The sequence below is a fragment of the Gymnogyps californianus genome, chromosome 12 (assembly GCF_018139145.2).
Source record: "Gymnogyps californianus isolate 813 chromosome 12, ASM1813914v2, whole genome shotgun sequence".
NCBI lineage: Eukaryota > Metazoa > Chordata > Aves > Accipitriformes > Cathartidae > Gymnogyps > Gymnogyps californianus.
Genome location: NC_059482.1, coordinates 16699711 through 16723485, shown reverse-complemented (window position 1 = coordinate 16723485; position 23775 = coordinate 16699711). Strand labels below are relative to the sequence as shown.

At 37.1% G+C, this 23775-nt stretch overlaps 1 protein-coding gene across 4 annotated transcripts; it reads right to left on the bottom strand.

Annotated features, from left to right (window-relative positions):
- Window positions 1–23267, bottom strand: CYLD (CYLD lysine 63 deubiquitinase). Of its 4 annotated transcripts, none has more exons than XM_050903768.1 (16): window positions 22617–23267; window positions 21257–21559; window positions 20274–20381; window positions 19113–19218; window positions 17847–17963; window positions 15809–16188; window positions 14147–14312; window positions 13173–13314; window positions 12484–12606; window positions 11079–11170; window positions 9896–9962; window positions 6821–6953; window positions 6094–6202; window positions 4977–5095; window positions 4079–4295; window positions 1–2590 (listed from the first exon to the last, which is right to left on the bottom strand). In XM_050903768.1, exons 1-16 carry the CDS (start codon window positions 23121–23123, stop codon window positions 2406–2408), a joined length of 2874 nt encoding a protein of 957 aa, XP_050759725.1. In that variant the 5' UTR covers window positions 23124–23267; the 3' UTR covers window positions 1–2405. The 4 variants fall into 4 exon arrangements, with proteins under 4 accessions (XP_050759725.1, XP_050759726.1, XP_050759724.1 ...); XM_050903769.1 differs by having other exon boundaries at window positions 15809–16179; window positions 19113–19211; window positions 20276–20381; XM_050903767.1 differs by having other exon boundaries at window positions 2–2590; window positions 19113–19211; window positions 20276–20381.
- Between the last annotated feature and the right edge of the window lie 508 nt (window positions 23268–23775).

Below are 23775 nucleotides of genomic sequence, written 5' to 3'. Positions count from 1 at the left end.
GATGACATGAGTGGAAGACATATGAAAGTTAATGCATTGGGAAAACTAGAAAATAAATCTAGGGATAGGGAAGAATCCAGACATTCAAATTGGTCTCATTGGTACATAGGTTTGTGCTTGTTCCTTTTGTAAAGCCTTTACGTTTGCTCCTTGTTCAGAAGGGGGCACCACTTGCAACTACTTTCAGGTTGAGAGTCACTACGGGGCTAGGGGAATGAAGGTATCAAACAAGGTATCAAACTTTGTAGAGAGCAAGTTGAGTCCGTTGTATTGCCTTTTTTTTTTTTTTGCAAGCCCCCTCTTGCCTTTGCTTTGCAAACACCTCTATTTAAAAACATCACTTGAGGTACCTGGAGGCTGTGGCCAGACTTCCTCTTCAAAATGCAGCCAAGGGTGGGTTACCATACCTTCTGCTCAGATTACGCAAGCGTTCGAGTCCCTTTTAATAAATACAAGCTGCCTAGCCAAGACCTATAGCTAGTCTTTTTACCTTACATTGCCTATGAGATGCTTGTATGGCATCTTTGTTGACACATCTGAGCATCTGCCGTCCCAGAGCAGGACGGTATGTAACCAAGGAAGAGCCAATGGACAATAACCCATCCATTGACAGATGGTTATAGAATCCATCACCTAAAGCCTCACTGAAATTTTTCAGGAGAGAAAGAGTTCCAGAGCTCGTAGTAGTCCTGAAACTAAAGAAACAGAGTTTTGCCAAGGAGCACAGACTAGATAAATAAGGCAAGGGAACGTGGAAGCCAGGAGACTATTAGAGGCAAAAGCAACAGTGACACTTTTAATAACTTCCTTGCTCTTGAGAGTGAAAAATTAGAGCACACTTCATGCAGCAGCTAATGGAACAGATCAACTCCCTCAGCACCCCTTGCTTTAGACAGATTAGTCCTTCAAGCACAGTTTTCAAATCTCTCTCCAGTACTGTTCTGGGGTAGAGTGTGTCCCAAAGAAAGATTTTAGGCTTGCCAAGAACAACAAAGTAACCACATTTTCTACAATACGGGATCAGTCTCTATTGTCTTTAAAAGAGTAGCTTTTTGGAAGTGGCTTTTCCTCTGTTATATTTTGTGACCTCTCCTTCTATAGACTTCATCCCAAGAAGGAAGTTTTCCATATGAAAATGTACAGCTCATATATATGCAATTTGTACAACCAGATTTTACTGTATATATATAGTTGCATGTTTGCTAGTCAGTGTAGACAGAAGTAGCTAAAAAGCAGCTAAAACAACAGTATTTCATTGCAAACAGGAACCAACAGACTTCAAAGTATATTTTACATCAACACAGGTTTTGCAGCTTTTCAAGTTAGGTTTCATTAGGTACTTGGTACACAGTAAAACTCTGATCTACTTTTACTTATAGTTTCATCTTTCCAGGCAGAGATTTTTAATATTCATTAGTAATCCTGAAATGAAGAGTCAGATGTATAACATATTCCCAGGTAGTAGCTTAATGTACTGTAGAAAAGTCAGTTTTGTTTTACCAAGGACTAGAATCCACTTCAGTAACACTCCCTGAGGCAATCCACTACTTTATTGTTTTGTCCTCGAATCATTTGTATATAGTTGCTGTTCTGTTCCAGACTGCTTTGTTTCTTTCAAAGTAGACACTTAGAAAAAGACATCTGTTAACTTTCATTGCTAATTTTCTATTTCAGCAATTATGCTTCCCCTTAATACCCTCTTCTCCTCCTCTTTTTCCCCTCCAAAAATTGCACATTAACAGATAGCAAATCTGTGTGCTTCATTTTCACAAGACAGGAATTCAGATCTTTAAGTGAATGTTAAATTTTGAAGATGCAAATGTGTGAACTGAAAAGAATGTAGCAGACAGATAACAGAACAGAATTAATATGCAATGAACAGTCTAAAATTTCTCTTACTAAAACTGAAGTTATTCTCTCTTTAAGAGAGAGAATCTATGGTGCTAAAAGGGTGGGGAGAAGTGGTGGAGGTGGAAGGCAGAGAAACACAAGAGAATCATCAGCCTTGGTCCACAGAAATGCACTGAGCAAGACCACTGTGTATCTTTACATTCTCAATGGACTAAGGAGGTTTCTCCTGATATAATTCCACCTTTAACGTTTCAAAAAAGCCTGTGTATAATCAATGCACTTAAAGCTTTAAGTTTTAGTAACTTCACTTAGATTTTGTTTATAAAACAAACACACACAAGCACACTTCCTAGAGTGCAAAATGCTTCAATACTTCAATTACAGAACTCCACGTGTAGTTTTTGGAACAGTAATCCTTCTGCTCTCATAGTCAACTTCTTCCTTGTCATCGCATCCATTGCCAGCAACGGTTGCATTAAAACTAACCAAACAATGCAGCAAATGCAACAGTCGGTAACTCTATACTGTTTCTTCAGTTTTCCAGAGGACATTGTTCATTTGTATAAACTCATCGTTGGACTTTGATACATGCACATGTAAGCATCACAAAGTAGTCTTCGTGCACAACCTTGAATTTTTCTGGAATCCAGCGAGTGTAATTCTTCTAGAGACATCTTCAGGTATTCACCAACTTCTGGACACGGCGTAACTTGTGGAATGTTAAAGCCATTCTGACCTCCTTTTAACCATAAGGAAAGAAAGAGAAACAGATTAGAATAGCATCTACATATATTTGCTCTTTATAATGTACTTGAATTATGACAGCATCACCAGTTCTTGAAAACGCCTTCTAAAAAAACCTAAACATGCCATTCTGGTCTACTGCAGGGTAAGCTTACAGGAAAAGTGTAGCGTTCAAGAAAAATCACAATTGGTGTCAGCATATCTTGTAGTGTTTACTAACAAACAAACACTCACACAACCACCACCCAAAAACCCCACCAGAACGACAACTTTGGGTTTTCATTAACACTAAAAATTCTGTACAACTTTGGGAGAGTGACCTGAATAGATACTCTACCTCAAATGCTACTGAATTTGTTAATAACATGACAATTGGTAACAGTTGGTGAATTTATAAAGCATGAGTGTCTATACCTAACTTGCAAGACTAAGGCAGAGTTTGCTCCTGGCCATTTTCCATGTAAAAACAAGCAAATTCAAACACCACAAGTATGGACATCCATGACACTGTTCCCCAGCAGATGTTTTTAGCTTACAGCACTAGCTGAAGAAGAATATTTGTGATACAAAAAACCCTAAGATCAGCAGGAGATATATCCAGTGAGTATCTCATGTGATCTACATTCCTGAAATAAAGTGGTTCTTTACAGACTTCAGCACATTTCAAGCACTCTGAAACAACGCTTGATTGCCTTCTGGTTGTTCTAAGAAAGAGACTTTAATCCTGTAGCAGTTTCATTTTCAACAGGAGGCAAGATTCTTCTCCCCCCGCCAAATCACACTGCAACAGAGGAGTTCAAGAATTCTTCATGCAAAGCACTGTTACTCTGAGTCTGACACTTGCATCTATTACTGTTTTTCTCAGGCACCAGAATTGAACAGAGTCCTTATTTAAACACTACTTAATGCAGCAGTATCTAAGAGAACACTTGTTTTACTGACATTTGTATTATTACAGGGTAACAGTTTTCCACTGATAACTCTAAAGAGATTCAAAGGAACGGCATAGATGTTGTAATGTGTGACTATTTCTTTTATTCTAAAGACACCTACGCTAAGTCATTTAAGCAAAAGCAATAAAAATATTTGCATACTATCTGATAACTGTGTACATCCGCTTAAATATAGACTGAAAGAACACATTCCTGCAGCTGATTATTTAAAATGAATTCTCTCTGCCAAACTTGCAAGGTATACAAAAATGTATAAGGAGTCCCACCAGAAAACTTCTGCAGTTACTTCTGTCCCATCTACTTACTAAAGTATCCAATTTAGATGAAATTCAGATTATGCAAATCAGTGGCTGCTATGAAATCAATGCACCAAGGTAAGGCTGTGTCAAGATTAGTGTCCCAGCATCAAGTACATCAAGTTAAACGATACTAATATCCCCAAAATGTTAAGAAATAGGCACTGAAATTTAAAATAGTAATACATGTAAAAAAATTAAGAGAAAATTAATAAGAATAAATAAAAGATCTACCATCCCGATCTGCCATGCTATCAAAGAAAAGCCAGGCGGAGTCATCCCTCCCATATTTAACAAAAGCTACATAGTGGCTCGTTTCTATGCAGAGAACAGCAAACAACTCCATCTTCTGGTACGGGATGCAGCCATGTCGCCAGTCCCAGTCTGGCAGATCTTTAGGTAGTGACAATGGATTGAATTTATGACTCTGTCTCTTGGGATGAAGATGAACCTACAATTGAAGTGATATTTCAGAAGAGAAAGAACACCCCATAAGATTATTTGTTTCAGTGGCAGACAAAGCTAAAAAGAACATTACTGCTGAACTGAAGATTAATGGCATTCAAGAAGGAACTGCAATAACAGTAGCAGACTAAACGTTTCTTCTATTTTTTCCCCACCAGCATAGTTCAATATTGCCCAGAAAATTCAAATCTAAGGTTAGAAGGGAGGTCAGATTTAATGCAACAATTTTCTACTATTCTCAGACTTGAAAACAAGCCATGACTATGACAGCTTCATGCAAGTTACCAAACAGCTCTCAAAATTAAGCGGTTCTATGTCATGAATTTATCAGTTCAAACAAGGTAGCATGTATGTAAAATTAGGATTTAAAGCAGGCGACAGGAAACGGATTCCAAGCTGCCTATGATTACTACTACTCCACTGTATTCAGTCCTGGATGCAGGACTAATGGCAGTTGCCATGCTTTTAGTAAGAAACTGTTGATGAACGCACTGCAAGCTCAAGTGGAGTTCCTGATTTCTCACCGAAGGCTACACTTTACTTGGTGGGTGCAGTTACACTAGTGCTGGTGAGAAAGTCTCACTACGCTCTTATGCCTTTCTTTCAATTATTACAGTGTATACCATTTGGGTTAAACCCACGTAGAGTAACAAAGACAACAACTTACTTGCGTATTGCATGTTTTGCAGAACTGCTTGATTTTCCCAGCAGAAATATCAGTATCTTCATAACATTCTCTGCACTCATACATAGCAAGCCCTCCACATATACGGCACTGCCTGGGAGCTGCATTTTTAAAGAAGCTATTAGTCTCCAATTTGGGGAGGCTTTTAAGACGAGGGGTATGGAAAGGAGGGAGGATTGCTACTTTAAATGGAGAAAAACACTACATTAAAAAAGCTAAAACCAGATTGCTAATCAAAGCAGAAAGGTACCACTGGATTTAACTTCTTTCCTTTAACACAATGTGGAATAAGAGAAAAACGCTTAGAGTGGTAAGTTGCAAAACAGAACTTAATTTTTATCATCATCTATCAACTGCATGAACAAGTAAAAAGAGGCTTTTAAATCAAGTTAAAGAAAAGGCCATGACAGTTTCAGAGATTATTATTCTAATATATTTTAGCAGTTTTATTAATTCTTATCTCCAATTTAAAATCGGATGTCTTTCCTTATGTAATGCAACGGAAAATTCAGTGGATGACAAATTTCAGAAGTTCAGGTCATAAAAAAGTGATAGATTTATAGTTGAAAAACGCACCATCACTACGTGCTGCAGGTTTACATACTAATCTCAGGTTCTCCTAGTTTGATAAACAAATGACAAGAAGCTTAGAAACATGGAGCACAAACTGATGAAGACTAATGAAACATAGTCAACATTGTAAATATCTGTTAACCAAGCTCAGTGCTACACTTAGCTTTTAAGATTTCCTACCTGCCATATTAATGAATTGTTTTGCTGCTAACAACTCAATTTTAACAACATTGTCTTGAAATAAGAAGTTTAGTTGTACAGATAATCAAGAATTAAATAAACATAATCAAGCAAGTTATATTCTCCACATTCTTCTGAACTATAGCTTTTAATTGACATGAGGAAATAAAAAAGCACTCTAGCCAGTAAACTTTCCTTTCTCCTCAGCCTGAGCATCTCACACTACCTTGTTAAATATTTAATTAAAAAACCCAAAACATCAAAACTACCAGGAGTACTTACTTGCACTGTGTTAGTCGCTCTCAACAACTCTCTCTCATTACACAATGCAATGTTATATACTTACTGTCTTCAAGTAAGTCTGTTATATTTAATTCCAAGGATGGAAAAATTTTGTTGAACATTTTGAAGTCTTTTCCAAACCGAGGCATCTGGATAATCAGGCAAGAGGGTGCCTAGGTAAAATCCCAGAATATAATGTAATGAGCTTGAGATAGATAATCATCTAAATTTAGAGACATACTTCCAATGCTATAAACATACTCATGTTATTTAAATTTGCAGCCCATTGACTTCAAAATTAACAAGACGGTAAGCAAAACAAAATTAAGTCTTTGAGAGAAACTACAGCTAAAAAAACCCCAGGAAAGTGGCATCTAAATCATTGTCATATGTCATAAGTCCCAGTCATGCTCAAGTATGATGTTAAATACACTGGACTACACTCCTCCATCCTGGGGAAAAAGAAAAAAATCTTCCCTTTGTAAAGCTTTTTACAAACCGAGGTATCTCAACATATTAGTCCTTAAAACAACTTACTGGCGGTAACTGAGAAGTTTTTTTTTAGTAATTCTTTACCTAAATTACTTTGGTCTGTTCAGCCAAAGGATACATGTCATTAAGTCAACCTTAAAATATTTTTGTAATGTAGGCAACCTGTACCACTGACCTAGTACTCCCATTTCCAACATGTCCGCATTTTGTTGTCGCACCAAATCCTACTTTTGTCCCATTGCTGAATGCGCAAGTATCTAGGTATCATCACTTCTAACAAAGCAACAGCTGTCACCAACCTCTGCAAACTTCAAGTTGCTGTTGATGAATGACCACTCTAGTAACTGCTGAATTGTTGGGACTCCAACTTTCTCATTTTTGTCCATAAAAATTTGATAGAAGTAACAGTCTTGTACTTTCTGACCTGCTGATCTAAAAACAGATTTAAAAAAACAGATTCTGAAGCTCTACTGTAAGGATGACTGTATTCTACTAGGAAAATAACATCTACCAGAAAATAGTCTACAAAACATCCTCTCTGTATTGGAATATATTGTGCTTCAAAAAAAAAAACCAAACCAAACAACAACAACAACAACAAAAACCCACAGCAACAACAAAGTGCCTTAGATGACAGGCAATCGAGTATTAAGTGTGGACTGACTTTAGAAAAACTTACTTAAGAAACAAAAGCAGTATAAGTTTCAGAGTATGTTTTAAAAACATATGCCTATGCATTACTGAACTACCAACTGAGAAATACTTCTTAAGCATATGCATCGAAAACTCCAACACACCAAAGCAGCTTTCATTGGAAAGACAAGTAGGAGTTTCAGTAATAAAACATCAAAAGGAACGACAATAATTCTCTTTAGTATGATATTCCCAATAAGGAGTTAAAAAAAATGACTGGGTTTAATGAAACATTTCCTTTTAATCAGGGAGATATTTACACTGCTTCCTACAGTGGAAGTTTCACATAGATGGCTAGTGTTGCTAGACTTGCTATGTAGTTAATAACTCTCCAAAAGGATAATCCAGATTTAAGGGCTGTCCAACTCTAATTGTGAAGAAGCCTTCCACACCTAGGCAAACATTAAGAAGGCAGGCTACTACATTAACTGCCAATGCTAGCCACAGCAAGTGGTCTGGATAAACTTCTTCATCCTCACCAAAAGAAAAAAAAAAGGGGGGGGGGGGGGGGGCCAAAAAAAACCCACTAAACACACACCCACCACAAACCAACCTCCCAACAAAACCAGAAAACAAGAACCACAAAACCACAACACAATTTTATATGGATAGGGAGAGGGACAAAGGATTAAGCTACCCATTTAATTAAGTTTAGAGGTCAGATGTTTCAAAACAAAGTCAAAATTACGTACTGATGTTTCCAGGTAATATTTCTGTTACATAAACATAAATCTGAGATATTTGGGAAGAGTGCTTCAGATGAGTAATTCAACCTACTCTGGAAAGACATAAGAAAGGATATAGAAGACTGTGCTCTCATTGAAGAAATGGATATTGCTATCATGGAGAAAAAGCACATAGGAGTAACTGGCCTCCAATAGCAAAAGAAAGAGTTGGGGAGGAGCTGTTTCATCCCCATGTCAAAGTTCCTGGGAACTTTCATCAAATTTGCTATAAATGGTAACCTCCTCCCATCCCAGCCAGCATTTAAGACAACATTGCTTTTTAGAGTACTCAGGTGTTCAGAAGATTCTAAGAGTATGATGCTCAAAGTTACTATTACTAATTTTAAGCCTTCTTTCTAAGAAGAAGGGAGACTTTTGAATTACTCGTTAAGAGTTAAGGTACGTGCACAAAACAAACCAACTTCAGTGCTAAAAGCTGAATGGTGGAACATAAGTTCTGTTCTCCTCTGTATAGCACAGACATGACAAAAAACCTCGAAGGCCAAGCTTTACAAAAGAGGGATTAAAGAAATATGGAAGACAGTGCAGAAACATACAAGTGGAATAAGAGGCATCTTCCCTTGCTTTTACTTTACTCCTTTCAGCTGTGATTTCTGCCACAGCAGCACACCTGTTAACTACCAAAAACTAGAAATACATTCTCACATGAAGATCTATTATTCTAATTATAATAATAAATACTATTATTATAATTATAGTATTGTACCCCAGCTGTTTCACCGGAATAATACAGTAGCCACAGGGGTTTCTCAGCACGTTGTATTTCACAGAATTGAAGAGAGGCAGTAACAACAACTGTGAGGTTCTTAAGATGGCAAGCTATTTTCTAAACATTTTTCTATATAGACCCAATACATGCTTGAAGTTACTAGTTGTTGTGTTTTGGTTTGGGGTTTTTTTTTTAACCTAACAGTAGATTACAAACATAGACCTTTGTCTAGGCAGAAGCAGGAACACAGTTCCAAATTCATGATATGCCTTGATCTCTCATCCCTTTTAACTTTTCCAAAATTTCCCTACAGAACTACCACAGAAGTTAGCCTCAGTATACTCAAATGGCATCTATGTAGTGAACTACACCACACTACACACAGATGCTCTAGTTATGGTGTCGTAGCTCACGTATCTCTGCATAGCGCGACAGACAGTGGGCACTTACACACCTCACACACCGCTGAACTAAAGCAGCATATAAATTAACACAATTCCTGCGATGAGGAAAGGACTGAAAAACTACGGGAAATGCCTTGCAACACTGCTGCTGCCACAGAGTGCAGCAAGGAACCTGGGAACAGCAGGTGCCAGCTAGCAGAATGACAGCAGTGGGCAACAATCCCGACCTCTGTTAAACTCAGTTATGACAGCTGAATCCTTGTAGTGCTACAGTCAAGAATGAAGGCATACATAAATGCCAGTATCTGTTATTTTGATAAAGAGAAGCCAAACTTAATCAAGGCAAACCACTGAAATATTTTCATTAGCCTTAAAGAAGAAACGCAAATCAGTTTCCACAGCTTAAACACTGATTCAGCAATCTCTGCAGCTTGTCCCAGAAATAAGTAGCTATAAGCTGTAGGCCACATTAAGAAGTGCTGTAGGGTCCTCTTACAGCAGCCCTTCTCCAGCATAGCTAACAGGAAGACAGTAAGGCTCTCAAGTAGGCAGCACTAGGACAGGGAATCTTTGTCCAGTTCTCATGAAACTATGTTCATGAGCTTTTGCAACAAGAGACTAATGGGACAAAAACTACCTACCAAAAAAGGTAGGAAATAGTGTCAAATTTGTCAATGTAACTTTATTATATTGAATCTTATTAGAAATACGAATCACAAGTCAAAGGTGCTCTAAGAGCTATCTCAATTTCAAAGGCAGCAAGATACTCTCTCCTCATCAGCCTCTACAAATAGATGAGTTCAACAAAGAAAAAAGATTCACCTTATTTTCAACAGTGGCTCAACTCTTAGAATATGGTGAAATAAAATATTCAAAAATTCTTCTGGATCTGGGGGAGGAGAAAAAAAAAGTCTTGTTAGTATGCAAAACCAGATACATTACTCAAGACTGATTTTAAATGAAAGTTTTCAAAATTTTAATAGGAAAAAAGTAAAGGTTCATTTTTACAGCTTTATTAATACAGTAAGATTATGACAAACTATGAACATTTTCATGACACAAACCTCTATTTACTCTTTTGGTGTCAAATGGCCCTAGTAAAAGACACAGGCTCAACAGGGTAACAAAGCTTTCCAGCAAAGATCAAAAAGATGCTCTGTATTTCAGACGAATCATATGGCGCCACACAACTTTTCCAGGAGAAATAAAAGCTTTCAAAAGAAAACAGTGAAACTGCAGAGAAGCGGTGAGGACTAGTGACAGTAACACTTCCATAAAAACCACACAGTAGTACAAAGTTCATCTAAACTAGAGACCGAGTTCTCTAATCAAGAATGCAGCCAACACTGGCTTCCCAGAGGTCTATTCTCCCCCAACACTGAGAGCTTTCTGTTATATTTCTCTTCCTGCCACTAACTGCAATAAATATTGGTTTTCAGCATTTAGCATTTACAAAGAAAGTAGTGTTCTGCCAAACCAAAACGAAACAGCTACATAATGCAATGCTAATTAATCATTACATGCAGCAGAAGATCAAAAGATTGGGAATCAATTTTTCTAACGTGATTTACACATTTTATTTCTTAAAATACTACATAACCATTGTGACAATGAAATGTTGTAGTGGGAAGATTATTCCTCAGGGACCAAAGTGACATTTTGAAAGAGGACAAAGACCCCAGCCTTATCACAGTCTTCATTTCTGAGGAAGAGCCTTGGATCAACCCTAACTGGGAGTTACACGGGCGCAGGAAGGCAAGAAAAGAAATCCAGTCAGTGAAAGACTGTTACGGCACAAACTGTTCAGCTAGGGTTCCTTACAGACCTGAGGAAGCAGAAAAGACCTTTTACCACCCAATGGTCACTCAAATCTCTGGTAGAGATACTACTGCTACAGAGAAATATTTGTGTGTTTTGTTCTGGTATAATTACATAGTAAAGTATTTCAGTTCCTTCATATTATGATTCTTACAAATCTCAAAGAAAGGAAAACCTCCCCAGTTACCTTTTTCCTCTGAAGTGAATCCTGATGCAGCCTCAACTTTTTCAAGTATTTTCCTCAGTTTCATTATTTTTGTAGCACATACATATCCATATCTAAGATAAATGGGTTTAACAAGCTATTAGCTAGTTTGTGATCAAGTCAGAGAAGCAGAAAAAAAAACCCCAAAACTCTTAAATGCTGAAACACAAGCTCTCAGATCCTTCTTTAACTGTGCACAGTATTTCTTCAAAACTATGTATTGACTTCCCATATTCAATCTGACTTCCCATTTTTTTAATGCAGTATAAATTTAGTGCAGTGCTCAATGTTCTTGCATAACCTTGAAGAGCTCTTTTTAAGCATTAACTTACCAGGATAACTGTTTTCTGATTTGTCAGTCAATTACTTTTGATTTGTTGTTTTCACTCTAGTTTGCACCGCTTAATACATCCCACAGTACTGTGGGAGTTGTTAATAAAAAAAATTTATTTCAATATTTGAGAAAAAGATACAGAACTGTATTGCTGACCTAAGAAGCTGAAGTTTTGAGCGTTCAATCTGTTCCTCTAAAACCTTACAAAAAGCGCAAAGAAAGTTTTAAGCATGGTGGAAAAGTAGAAGTAAGACTTTCAGTCTTCTCAGCCACTTAAGAGTTCTGCTACTTGGTGTGTATACTACTACCTACACCACAGAACCCTGGCACACACCAGGCAAAGTACACACATACCCTTACAAGAACAAGGGTTCAGAAGCCATCATTTTATTCCAGGAATCAAAAGAAAAACTGTGTGATAAATTGTTCAGTGACAGCCCACAGAATTTCCGAACTACAACTGTATTATTTGCATGTTTTTAAAAAAATTAAGCTAAAGACAAATAACTTTTCATGCAGATTTTTGCCGTACTTCCTCTGTTCATTGTGCCTGAGAAATTACAAAGCTCATGTTAAGTTCTTTTAATAAAAGCGTTTTGACCACTTGCAGACCACATGTAAAAATTAATGAAACTTTTAAAGCACCGCCAAATCTATCCGATTGTGAAACTCCACATCAGATAACCCAGATACTTGTCAAGAACAGCAGCATTAAAAACACGTAAATACAAATGCTGTGAACGAACATAACTTGTATTTACCAATGCTTTTGTATTCATACCTATACAAATTCTACAATAGCTTTATGACGATCGCATTTCCAAATACAGACTAGTGAAAATATTTTATCACCAAACAATGAATAACTATTTCCAGTTAGCACTGATTAAATTTACCATGACGAACAAGTCAAAAAAAAAAAAAAAAAAAAAAAAAATTGAACAGGCAGCAGCAGCTAGCCAAACTTTTCAGGTTTGCCATAGGAACGCATACACAGCAGGAGCTAGCATAAAATTTATATCAGACCAGAGACCAGTTCATGTCTTTACTTACATTCTCAGAGGATTCACAATCTCTGTCCGCAATAGCTCTTGAGTCTCACTATAATACTCTACGTCATTCTTTTCTTTAGGTCTGAGTAACACAGTGTCCAAAACAGAGCTAAAAGAAAACAGGCTACAAAGAAAAAAAGAAAAGGAAGGTTGTTTTGATGCTGGAAGATACAACCATTCAGATGCCTGAGCAACATAAGACAAACCAAGCAAAGCCACAGGAAGAATTAAAGAACTAAACAAACTCAAAAAGAGATAATTATGGACAGAGGACAACATAGCTGTTCTAAAATAGTAAAAGTCCACTCTAACCCAGTATCCTTTCTGCAGCAGAGTACAAAACCAGTTGCCCAGGCAGGATTCTGCATATAAGTTATAAGAGGTATTTCCCTCCCTCCACCCCCTGGCCTGTGCACTCTCATCCTTCAACCATTTACAGGCCAGGGACTCACTCAGTCAAAAAAGGTATAGATACATAAGGGCCAGTACAATTTGGACATGATTAGCACTTCATGTTATGCAGCGAATGCTGCAGAACTTGTTCAACTTGGAAGAGCATAGAAGTGTGTCAAAGATTGCAGTGCATGACTTTGTAAGCTGCACAGTCATACAGACAGACAGTCATTACAACAAAGATCACGTGTTCTGCATTTCTAGCATGGGATGCCACTATACAAATTATGAACTTACCAGAATAAGGTGGAGTCTAAGTAACAGGAGTTGTAATGACCCTGGATACCTTTCTTCTTTCCAATCATTGTCTCTAAACCTTCTTTTTCCATTTTTGGAGGAGTGTTTTCTTCTACCACTTCACTTAAGTAACCTCCAAAGGCTGAAATTTTTTTTTTCAAAAGACACTTTAAAGCCTCAAATTTTATCCCCCTTGAGATTTTCCTATTAATGTTTTATAGCTAAGTTGCTGCCTTAGTGTAAGCATTCCTTCTCTGGACTAGAATAGCATTTTATTATAGTTGAGACTCACTGTCTTCCAGAGAGTGAACAAGGCCTTACATTCCACTGACAATGCACATTCGAGTGCTTCAGAAAGCCTGCAGCACTGAATTATTTTATCCAGTAGGAATGAAGTCCTCTTCTCATTATAAATGCCCTATTCACACTATCTTACAAGTATCAGACACTTTTTTCTTCGCTGTTGTCCCAAGCAATATAACATGACCCAAGAAATCTAAAATATTTGAAGTTAGAAAAAAAAAATTGAGTTTTTCACCACTAACTTTCACCATAAAAATACATGCTTTTCTATGTTAATATTTAGAAAAAAAAATAATTTGACATTATAGAAAAAATAACTGTCTTTATTTCTGATAAGGCAATCACGTATTGCTGGAGTTGCAAATACCATTTTCAGCAAGATTGCTTTACAACTTCTAAAGTAAAAAATGTACAGCATAACCAAAAATCCCTTAACTTTATGAAATTTCTTTAAATATATGAACATTTTCTTGTTTTAAAGCATAAAAAAAGTAATCCATAGAACTGTTATGTTCTGTACAGACTGATCTTCTATTCATTAATCTCATTTAAGTAATAGCTGTACAGATTTTCAAGTTGTTCAATACAAAGAACATATTGCAGGAATAAATGAAACCAAAACCCAGGTCAGTTCCCAGCTGATAAATAAGTAATAAGCAGAAGCTCAGTACCTAGAGAGTTGCAGCGTTCAATCTGGTTGGAAACAGGCTGTAGTGAGGCAAACCTGGAATCTGGCCTGCAGCTTTTGAGTTTAACAAAAAGAGCTTTCTTCGGAGCACAAGTGAAGTACCGAGTTCCTTTAAATGTTCCGTCCGTACAACCTGCACATTCATCTTCCTGAAAATTCAAGTGAGAATTCACTATTTTTCTTACTTCTAGAATTCTGCAGTAAGACACTTGATAAAGTATCTACCCATAAGTCACCCTTCAGGTACTCCGAAGCTTGATATACAATGTTCCTGCATTTTAGTATACAAAGCTTCAGCGGAGGTGTTCTTTAACTGGATTTACTGAGGAAATTAAGACTTGCATTTTTTTCTTTCATGCTTAAACTTTCACTCCATCCAAAATAAAACAAAAATTCCATCAGAAGCAGCTTGGGGCAGGTGGCAGAGGAGAGCAAGAATTAAACCTAGTCAATATTAGGAACTTAACTAAGCCAGCTAGTCACTCCAAATTTCTTGTGTAGTTAGAAAGAGCACACATGCACTACCGAGCACCTTTTAAAACTCAATTAAAATCGCTAAGCATTGGGTAGCGTGAATACTTCCAGTGTGACTGTGGCCTGCACAAGAAAAATACCTGCTTCAGATCACACAAAATCTACATCAAGGAAAGACAACACAAACTAGGTATGAAAAATAACAAGTTATCATTATTTATCTTTGACAACATGATTTAAGGTATATTGTCTGCTTCCTGACAATTGCTAGGTTTTAATGCAGGAATGCATGACATGCAAGCCCAAGACCCCAGTTTAACATAAGGCATCTCAGAACATAATGCAGTCTCAGAACACCTGTGGCAAACTATAGCTTGAGCTTCACCCAAAAAACCCACAAGCATCAGGATTTTTCGTAACAGCTGAAATTCCAGTCACATTGTCACCTACTTTGCTAAAGATCTTTGTTGTTTTAAATAATTGTACACTGTTTTATCTGAAATTTTACTGAACATTATCCCAAAATAAAGAACGCCATCTCCCTAATTGCGTACACATTAATTTAACTGATAGCCAATCACAACCTTGGCAGCAGCTGCCACACAGTAAATGTCAGTACATAACAGCAATTCAAGTTTGCAGCAACTGTGAATTTACAAAGGGCCCACAGGAACACATAAAGCACATGGCTGTCAAATCAACAATATCACTACCATCGATTATCAAAACCAGTGTTATGACTGACAGTCGTAACTGATGCTGCCTGCTTGCTGGTATGCAAAAAACTGATATTCAATAACTCTTACAGCCAGGGCATTTTATGTAAATCTGCATTTCAAAGAACTTCTAAATACGGTCGGCTTTTTTCAATTAAAATCTCCATAACGTAAGCAAAGGGCGCTCCTTTAAAGTGAGTGAGTGACCAGTCCTACAAATTCAATTACCCATTGTGACATAAAGACATCTCAGAGCCTATTAACAGAGTAAGGTCTAGGACAGCCACAAAAGTCAGAGCTCATCTAAGAATTTAGCTATAAGGACATCACATGGCAATCTGTTCGGACAAATTCCTCCAGACTGACTGCTTTTGCAAAGTATACAGGCATCAACTCTCAGAAACAAAACTAGTAACATGTAATTAATATTAATGTGAAGTACAATTTCTATTTACCAGTTCCAGTCCAGCTAATACTTCATTTACTCCAGGGGGCTGGCCAATCCAGCGGATTACTCCATAGAAAGGAGGATTTTCTTTAACTTCAGCCAAGGAACCTGCTTCAAGACCATGTGAGTTCCCGACTGGGCCTGCTGTTGATGGACTCTCCTGGTTAGTTGTAGTATTTACATCACCAATGACTGACTGAACAGATAAAGAGAGAGGACTATGTCCAATAGTACCATTAGTACTTGACATTTTTGTCAAGCTAAAAGGGAGGGAGTGAAATCTGTTTTCTGTAGACACAGAGTTTGTCGAAGGTGGCTGCAGTGGTGGTGAAGAATGCCCAAATCCAGGAGATGAATCAGTAAGTGATTTTGCAGGGTCTTCAGCAACTGTTAAAATCAAAACCATGATGTTAGTAAATGTTGGGGTTTCGCCCCCCCCCATCTTACAAAAAGAAAGACTTAGCTATCAAACCAATGACGTGTATCTGCAACCACATCTGATTTAATGGGTGTCCTGTATAGGAAGCACTAACAGCTGGGGACATGTAGAAAGATGTTTGTCACTTGGCAACAGTGAAGAGAGAGAACTGGCTGAGGAGACACTGCTGTAGCCCTACCACTTTTACCACAACCAATGGAAACAAAGAGCACAGAGAAAGGAGGTTAGCCAGAAACTACAGGAAGGTTTAGATTGAAGACTTTTTTTTTTTTTTAATACCCTCACATCGGACTTTTTCTTTGAATACAAGTTAACAGCCCCAAGGATTATGACTGTAATTGGCAAAACTAGGAAGAACTCATTCGTCAGTGTGACTGACGAAAGGATTTGGTTCACAGCTTCTACAGAGATGAGTAATTGCTGGCAGATATGATTTGCAAATGGAGAAGTGCGTATTCCCCTGGCTCTATCACAATATACTTTGGTTCTAACACAAGGAATCTATCAATGTCTATAAAGAATAAAGGATTTAAATGTCATGACTAATGCAGTGCTTGATAAATCAGATCACAACTAGATGTAATAGCACAAGTGTTCTGTCTCTCCCCTCATCTCTCTACATGGTCTCTAATACACAATTGGTATTCACAGAGCAAAAGCCTCCTCTTCATCACCTCTTCTCCCCACGCTGTTTTATTAACTGAAGTTAATGTCCAAAACTTTTAAAAAGATTATTTAATCCTTTACTTTCATAGTCCTTTCTAGACAGGATATTTACCTTGTTTATTTTAAATATTATAATAAACTAGTTTTTAAACAGAGTTCCAAGCTGTTGGAACAACATCCATTAGGCAGCCAAGAACAATTCTAACCCATTTTGTTTTACGGTTCATGGAATTCAGGGGCTACTACTGCTATAGGTTTCCATTGTAAATTAACATTATTAGTTTAGTATTTACCCCTTCAGTCGCTAAGCCAGCCAGCCACACTTTGGAAAAGTTGACTTGGGGGGGGGGGGAGAAATTAGATCTGGAAGCAAATCAAGATATACTGATCCTTTGGGTACATACACCAATACTTGTAAGAACTCAGAGAGAGATTTCACAGAAATAACTTCAAAAAATACTGAAAAAACATGTATGCTTAGTCAGATTCCCCCCCCGCCCCGCTACTTCCAGACTGATTAGCTGGCACGGCAGAATATTACAGTTCCCTTACATCTGTATCATTAGCTACAAAAAGACAGTAAAATTACTCTATATACTTGGCTACAAGGAGTATCTTCATATCTTCCTTCCAAGCCTCAGCTTTTACTTTGCCTGCAAGAAATACGCATTCCCACAGAGCTGCACATACATTGCCAAGAATGTAATCTCCTACATGCAGAATAAAACAACAGGTCTGTCAATTAAGACAGAGTATATTTTCATGGGGGTTCCAAGATGCTTTTTATCATATAGTATGTCTTCCACTAAGACAACATATTCCAATTGTTTTAAATTTAAACTCATCCTTGTTTTATTTGAAGAACATCAATACACTCTAGGTTTGTTTTGGTTTTTGAATAAAGTCTATGTCTACATGAAAGACTATCATCTCTCTTTACCTTCATCAATATACCATGGGGGTTTTGTTTTCATTTGAGGCTGAGAGTCAACTGATGAGCCATTCAATGTGTAGAAGACTTCAGATCTGTTTCTATTTCCAGGTTCAGAGGTAGATCCTGGAAAACAATACGTTTTACTGAAGAGATTAATCTCTATTTACAAAGGGTTAGCTACGCTCTTATTTTATAGTATAAAATTTGTTACTATACTTTCAAGAAGACATAACTGCCTTTCCACAAAGCAGCAAACTCTCCCACCAAAGCTAACACAGTTCTAAGCTTGCAACAAGACAGCAGTTTATCCCAAACCAAGTTAATCCTCCAAGCTAAAATTTCAAGTCATGAAACTGAAAAGAAGGCAGAAAATACCCCTCAAGTGCAAATCTTTCATCACTATAAATTATGGATATAAGAAAATATTTGAGATACAGCATACAGCAGGCATTTTTTTGTTTTTAAAGCAAAAAAATTTCAGAGTAGGCAAATAAATTACCGATCCAATTCCACACAGCTATAACTTGTGCCAACATACAACTGCAGTTACTTCAGTGAAGACCATCTCTGCCAGCATCCAATGCCAGGTAGAATGAAAGCTTACGGAATATACTGTCATTAGTATCCTACAACCCAAAATAGCCACTAGTAAACTCAAAAGACACTTAATTTTGACTGCTGCCTTTAAAAAAAAAAAAAAAACACCAAAAAAAAAAGAAATATTATTTCCCTTCTAGTTTTTTTTTCCCTGGGAGGATTTTCAGAGCTGGCCAAAACCAGAGTCAAAAGAAATTTATATTTTGGGAATTCAATTTTGGCTCTGAATCACAGCAAAATTAACATATTCACTATTAAATAGATCTGCTCCTGGGCTAAAAGTTTGGAAGTTTCTAGTCCTGCAGAAGGAAGACAACAGCAAACTATATTTATTAAAAAACTAAAAAAACCCCAAACACACACCACACTTTCAGAAAAACAGAATGCAGCCCTGAACTGGTTATACTAGACAACTAGGTAATATGCTCTTGAATCTTTGCTAAACCTCGAACTGTTTTTCATGTAAGTGAAGGTATTTTGAGCAGTCTTAACATAAACTACCATCTTTATTATGATTAAATAAATTCATACTAATACTCTACTTCAGAGAAATTTATCCTGATATATAACTGAAATAATAAATGAAGTGACAGAAAATGCAAAGCAACACTTTTCCCCAAGCAACAGAAATTTGTAATCTTACACAGGTAAAGAAAATCAACTTCCCATACGTACCTGTAGCCTTTGGCTTACTATGATTGAACAAGCTTTTGTCACCACCACCTCTTGAGGTATAGGCAAGCTTGGGAGGTCTCCTGTCCTGTGACACAGTCTCTAAGACGTGGTATATGAAGAGAATATTAGCTTCCCTTTCTTATGCTTTTACTATATCACAGAGAAATTCAACTCGAAACCTAACTAAACCAAGGTCTAGCATCCTAAGTTTCAAAACTGAGTGGAGCAAAACCTTGTTTGACACATAACCAACATTTTATGTATATAGGATTTGCTTCTATCACAGCAGCAATTACTTTACTCTGAAGTCTACCATTATTTCTTGAACACATCAAATAGATTGACTTCATGTTCTTCAATGTATGTGCATGCTTCCATTACGGGAAACAGATGCATGTTTGTTTTCTACCAACACATCTACAACAAATGTTCTTTTCCAAAAACGGAGAAGTCCCCATGAATTCTCCAGAGAAGAGAGGAGAATGCATGCAAAAACATGCATCTCAACTAACCAACAAGTAGGAGGTGAACATAAGAAAAGTTAGCCACATTGAAGAGAGGGCAACGGTTACAGACTACAGGCTGTACAAGACTGCACACTCATTAGTACCTGTGTTCAGACAGAGCACAAACAAAAGTTTTACATGAAACTTTTTTCTTTCTTCAGAAAGGGAATCAGGGGACTGTAGTGGCTACAACTTAACACTATTCAGTGAATTAGTGCAGAGAGTGAATTTTTCCAGTCTTGCTATGAATTTTCAAGTATTTACTCACAGAATGCATAAGTAATACTACCAATACATTTCAAGCACAGAAAGAACAGCTTTCTGATCCAAGATATTTAAACTCCTGGAGTAAAGTGAACATTCAATAAAAAGATTCCCGCTACAGATAGACACTCACATATTCATGAATACTATACAACTGTATAGTATTGTAAATACTATACAATTTGACATGAATTTTTTTCAGTATTAAACTTTTTCTACTAGTGAGACTGTAACCAAAAGGAGTAGGAAACTGAAGAGAAGTGTAACACAGAAGGTTAAACTAATTCAAGTGAATTTAGGATATTAATTCCGCGGTATTGTTTCAATCATGTAACTGTGCCTAAGTTGAGATGTTATCAAAGTCTGCGTTCTGGTTAAGAAAGCAGAGCATACCTGGAATAACATCATTGATATGCAAAAGCAGTGTACTTTCAACACTTGCAAAACTGCACAGCTGTATTCCATTATATCTTCCATCCCAGTTTCCAATAGGATTATCCTAAAAATAGAAAAACATGTTACATGTATCCCAAGAGAAGATTTACATCGTACAGAATACACACATATGTCTTCGAGAATGTAAAAAGTAGGAAAACGAAAGGTTTGACAACATCTACATTTTCCTGTAACAAAGTCTGTATTTAGAACAGTCAAACGTTACAGTCTTTAAAGACAAACGCAAACTTAAAAACTGGTCTTTTGAGAAATATTTCCTATTTTAACAAGCATTCCTCTACTAAAATCCATTATTTATAAACAAGTTAGAACAATTCCAGCGCACTGTTAGGCAACAGCTACTGCAATCAAGAAAATGGAAGCACCTGATCTACAAAACCAAAACCGCCCTTTAACTACCAAAAATTTGAAAGCTGTTCATTTTAAAAAATTCAAGTTGCTAGAAATAATTTTTAATGACAAGCTTCACATTTTCTTGAAAGATCAACTTTCGTACTTAAAACTCAGTATTTTAAGGTAGAACAAAGTCAAACAAACCAAAGTTACATGACAAAAAGCTTTTAAAAATAGCTAACAGGCATCCAGCCTACTTTTTTAAAAGGCAGAACAAAGCCAGTCTCACAAGACAAACACTCATTACTTCAACACTGACATCTAACATTGCAAGTAGCTCAGTGGAGGCTCCTGAGAGTAACCAGAGTATTTCTCCTGAACTGTTTAGCATCAAATAGGATACCATTTACCTGATGCCAAAAAACAATTACCACCAAGGGGCATCTTTCAACACAAGTGTTTATTTCCCATTTTAGGTCAGCCTCCACTGAAGTAGCTTGTAGATAATGTTTCTTCTTCTATATTGCATGTAATTTACTAGCTAACACACATGCAAAAGTTATTAAAGTCAGATTATTTTCTTACCATGTCCACTCCAACAACGTATCCTAAACTTTCGTTTCCTGGTAAGACATCACAGAATATAACTGTCCCATACTCTATACTCTCTCCTATCTTCAGAGAAACCCTGGAGTTGATCTCCAGAGGAGGAAGTTCTACCTGCATTGCGTCAACTGGAGCTGCATAGTCACTTTCCAGTTCATTGTCATCATCTTCCACCAGCTCCAGTTTGTCCAAAGCAACAAAAACCCCACAATCCTCATCACATCTGAAAAGCTGCTTGCCTTGGTACTGTCCATCAGTAAAGCCCTGACCGCGACCTTCTTCCTAAGTGTTGGAGGAGGAAGAAGAGGAGGGGAAAAAAAGGAAAAAAAAACCAAACCAGTGTATTTTGTGCAAAAGCAGACTACTATAAAAGCAGTAACATAATCCAGTGTTTTGGAGAAATTGCAGTAAAAATTTGCCTGATGAACTATCATTATACTGGGAGAATTCTGTTGCCGGAATTTGTGGCAAATATACACACTGTCTATCTCAGGGGAATAAACAGTAAGATATCATTAGATTAGAGAGTAGCTGCAGGCAGAAGCCTTTTCACTAAGAGAAGCATGTTTTCTTCAGGTGCAAATCTGGCTTCCATCATCAAATTTTTGCCATATCAAGGCAAGACTATTTCATATTAGACATAACGCTAAGCGTTCAATAATTCCACTTAGATGCCAAATAAAGAGAGCTGATTTTCAGAAGCACTTGGACCTGATATTCCCTGAGGTTCTTAGTGGGAATTGTAAAGAATTTGGGAAAAGTTTAAAGAGGACTTTGCCACTCTTGCATTAGAAGTATATTTTTCACTCTCCTGAATCTAATCCTTCAAAAGCTTATGGTTGACATTAATTTTGCAGAAATATCTCACTAGGAGCACACAACAGCAACATTCTCTATCTTAACTAGCTGCCATTTGACTTTTAATGCTCTACAAAACCAGCAGCCCTAAAATCCAAGCCTGCATTTATGGATTGTATCCTGCCACGTGCAGGGAAAAACAAAGCACTCAACAGAAATCCGAGAGTCAGGTATTTGCCACAATGGGGATGTAAGTAATTTAATTTTTCTAGGCTGGAAGAGTCAGAGTATGTTCAAGTCTTTTTGCCAGCCCATGCACCTCAGCAAGTTTAACTTAACGTGTAGAATACAAGGCTGATGTGATACGGTGTGTTCACAGGTATTTAATAACAATACTTATGAAAACACTGAAGGTTACAGAATTTTTAGGGGTAATGATGCTTCTAAAAAAAAAAAATTATTATGACTGCCTCTTTAAATAGAAGATTTCTAGCTCATCTTATAAAATATATATGATGTTCCCCCTTAGCAAGAAACTTACCAGCAACTCTACTCCAAAGTATATCCCTGTTAAGGACCTTTCTTGCATTAAGGGTCCTCTGAAGCGAACAACTCCAGGAAATTTATCATCTCCTGATCTCAGCTGTACTCTAACAGGCGAGCCAATATCTATTTGGATGCCTTTAGTTAACCTGCTTTTGCTTTTAAACAGACTGTACCTTTCCTCACAGTTAGTAATGGCCAAAAGCAACTCGGCTAGTTTTTCATTTATTTCTATAACATCCTTCTCATCCACAAACAGGACTGCGTGAGGTTGTTCCAGAATCTTTAATCCAATCTGCAGTTTCTTGCCTTTACAAGGAATATTTCTGGAGTGTCCCACAGAAGAACGGTCTTGAAAAAACTGCCCAATGCTACCTTTGGGCACTTTCAAGAGCTTTTGAGTCTGCTTGTCTATGACACTGCATTCTTGGAGAAGCAAGTAAAAGATCCGCTCTTCCCAATAGGATGAACTTGCTTTTTCTTGACTCCATAAGCCTGAATTCATTGTGATTAAAACTTTAAAAGCTGCACATTAGTCTTCAGGAAAAATAAGCTGTTGATTTATGTGCACTGATCTTGACAAATTCTACTGGAGGGTCCAACCTTTGTGAAACAATGCAATATTCATTTTGCAAAGAACCAAATCCAGAGCAGAAAGCCTAGAAGAAAAAAAAAAAAAAAGAAAAAGAAAAAAGGCAAAATGAAATTGGGCAACTACAGCTAGTCTTAAGTAAAACAACAGAAAATCATTTAAATTTGTGACCAGCCCCACTCCTCCCTACAGAGTAAAAATAGTTCAGCAAAATCCGAGACAGTGAACATAGTCTCGAAACAGCCATAGTACTGTTGATCACGGGCATACTTTCTACTTGTTATTGCTGTGTATTTCCTTTCCTTCTCTAGTTCCTTGAAGGAAGGGGCTAAGGAAAAAGTGTGATGAAACGCAGAAAACACACGTAAGTGAAAGGAAAAAGAAATCTTAAACAGGATATTTATTCCTGTTCATCTGAAATTAAGTTTACAAACAATATTTTATGGAAGTGTTCCACTATGAAAATCTTTTCCCATGCTTAGTGACTACTTATTTCTGACAAAGTGTACTCCATCTGTCATCCTGCATAACATTTTGATTTAGTGAAGTAGAAAATTTGGTCATT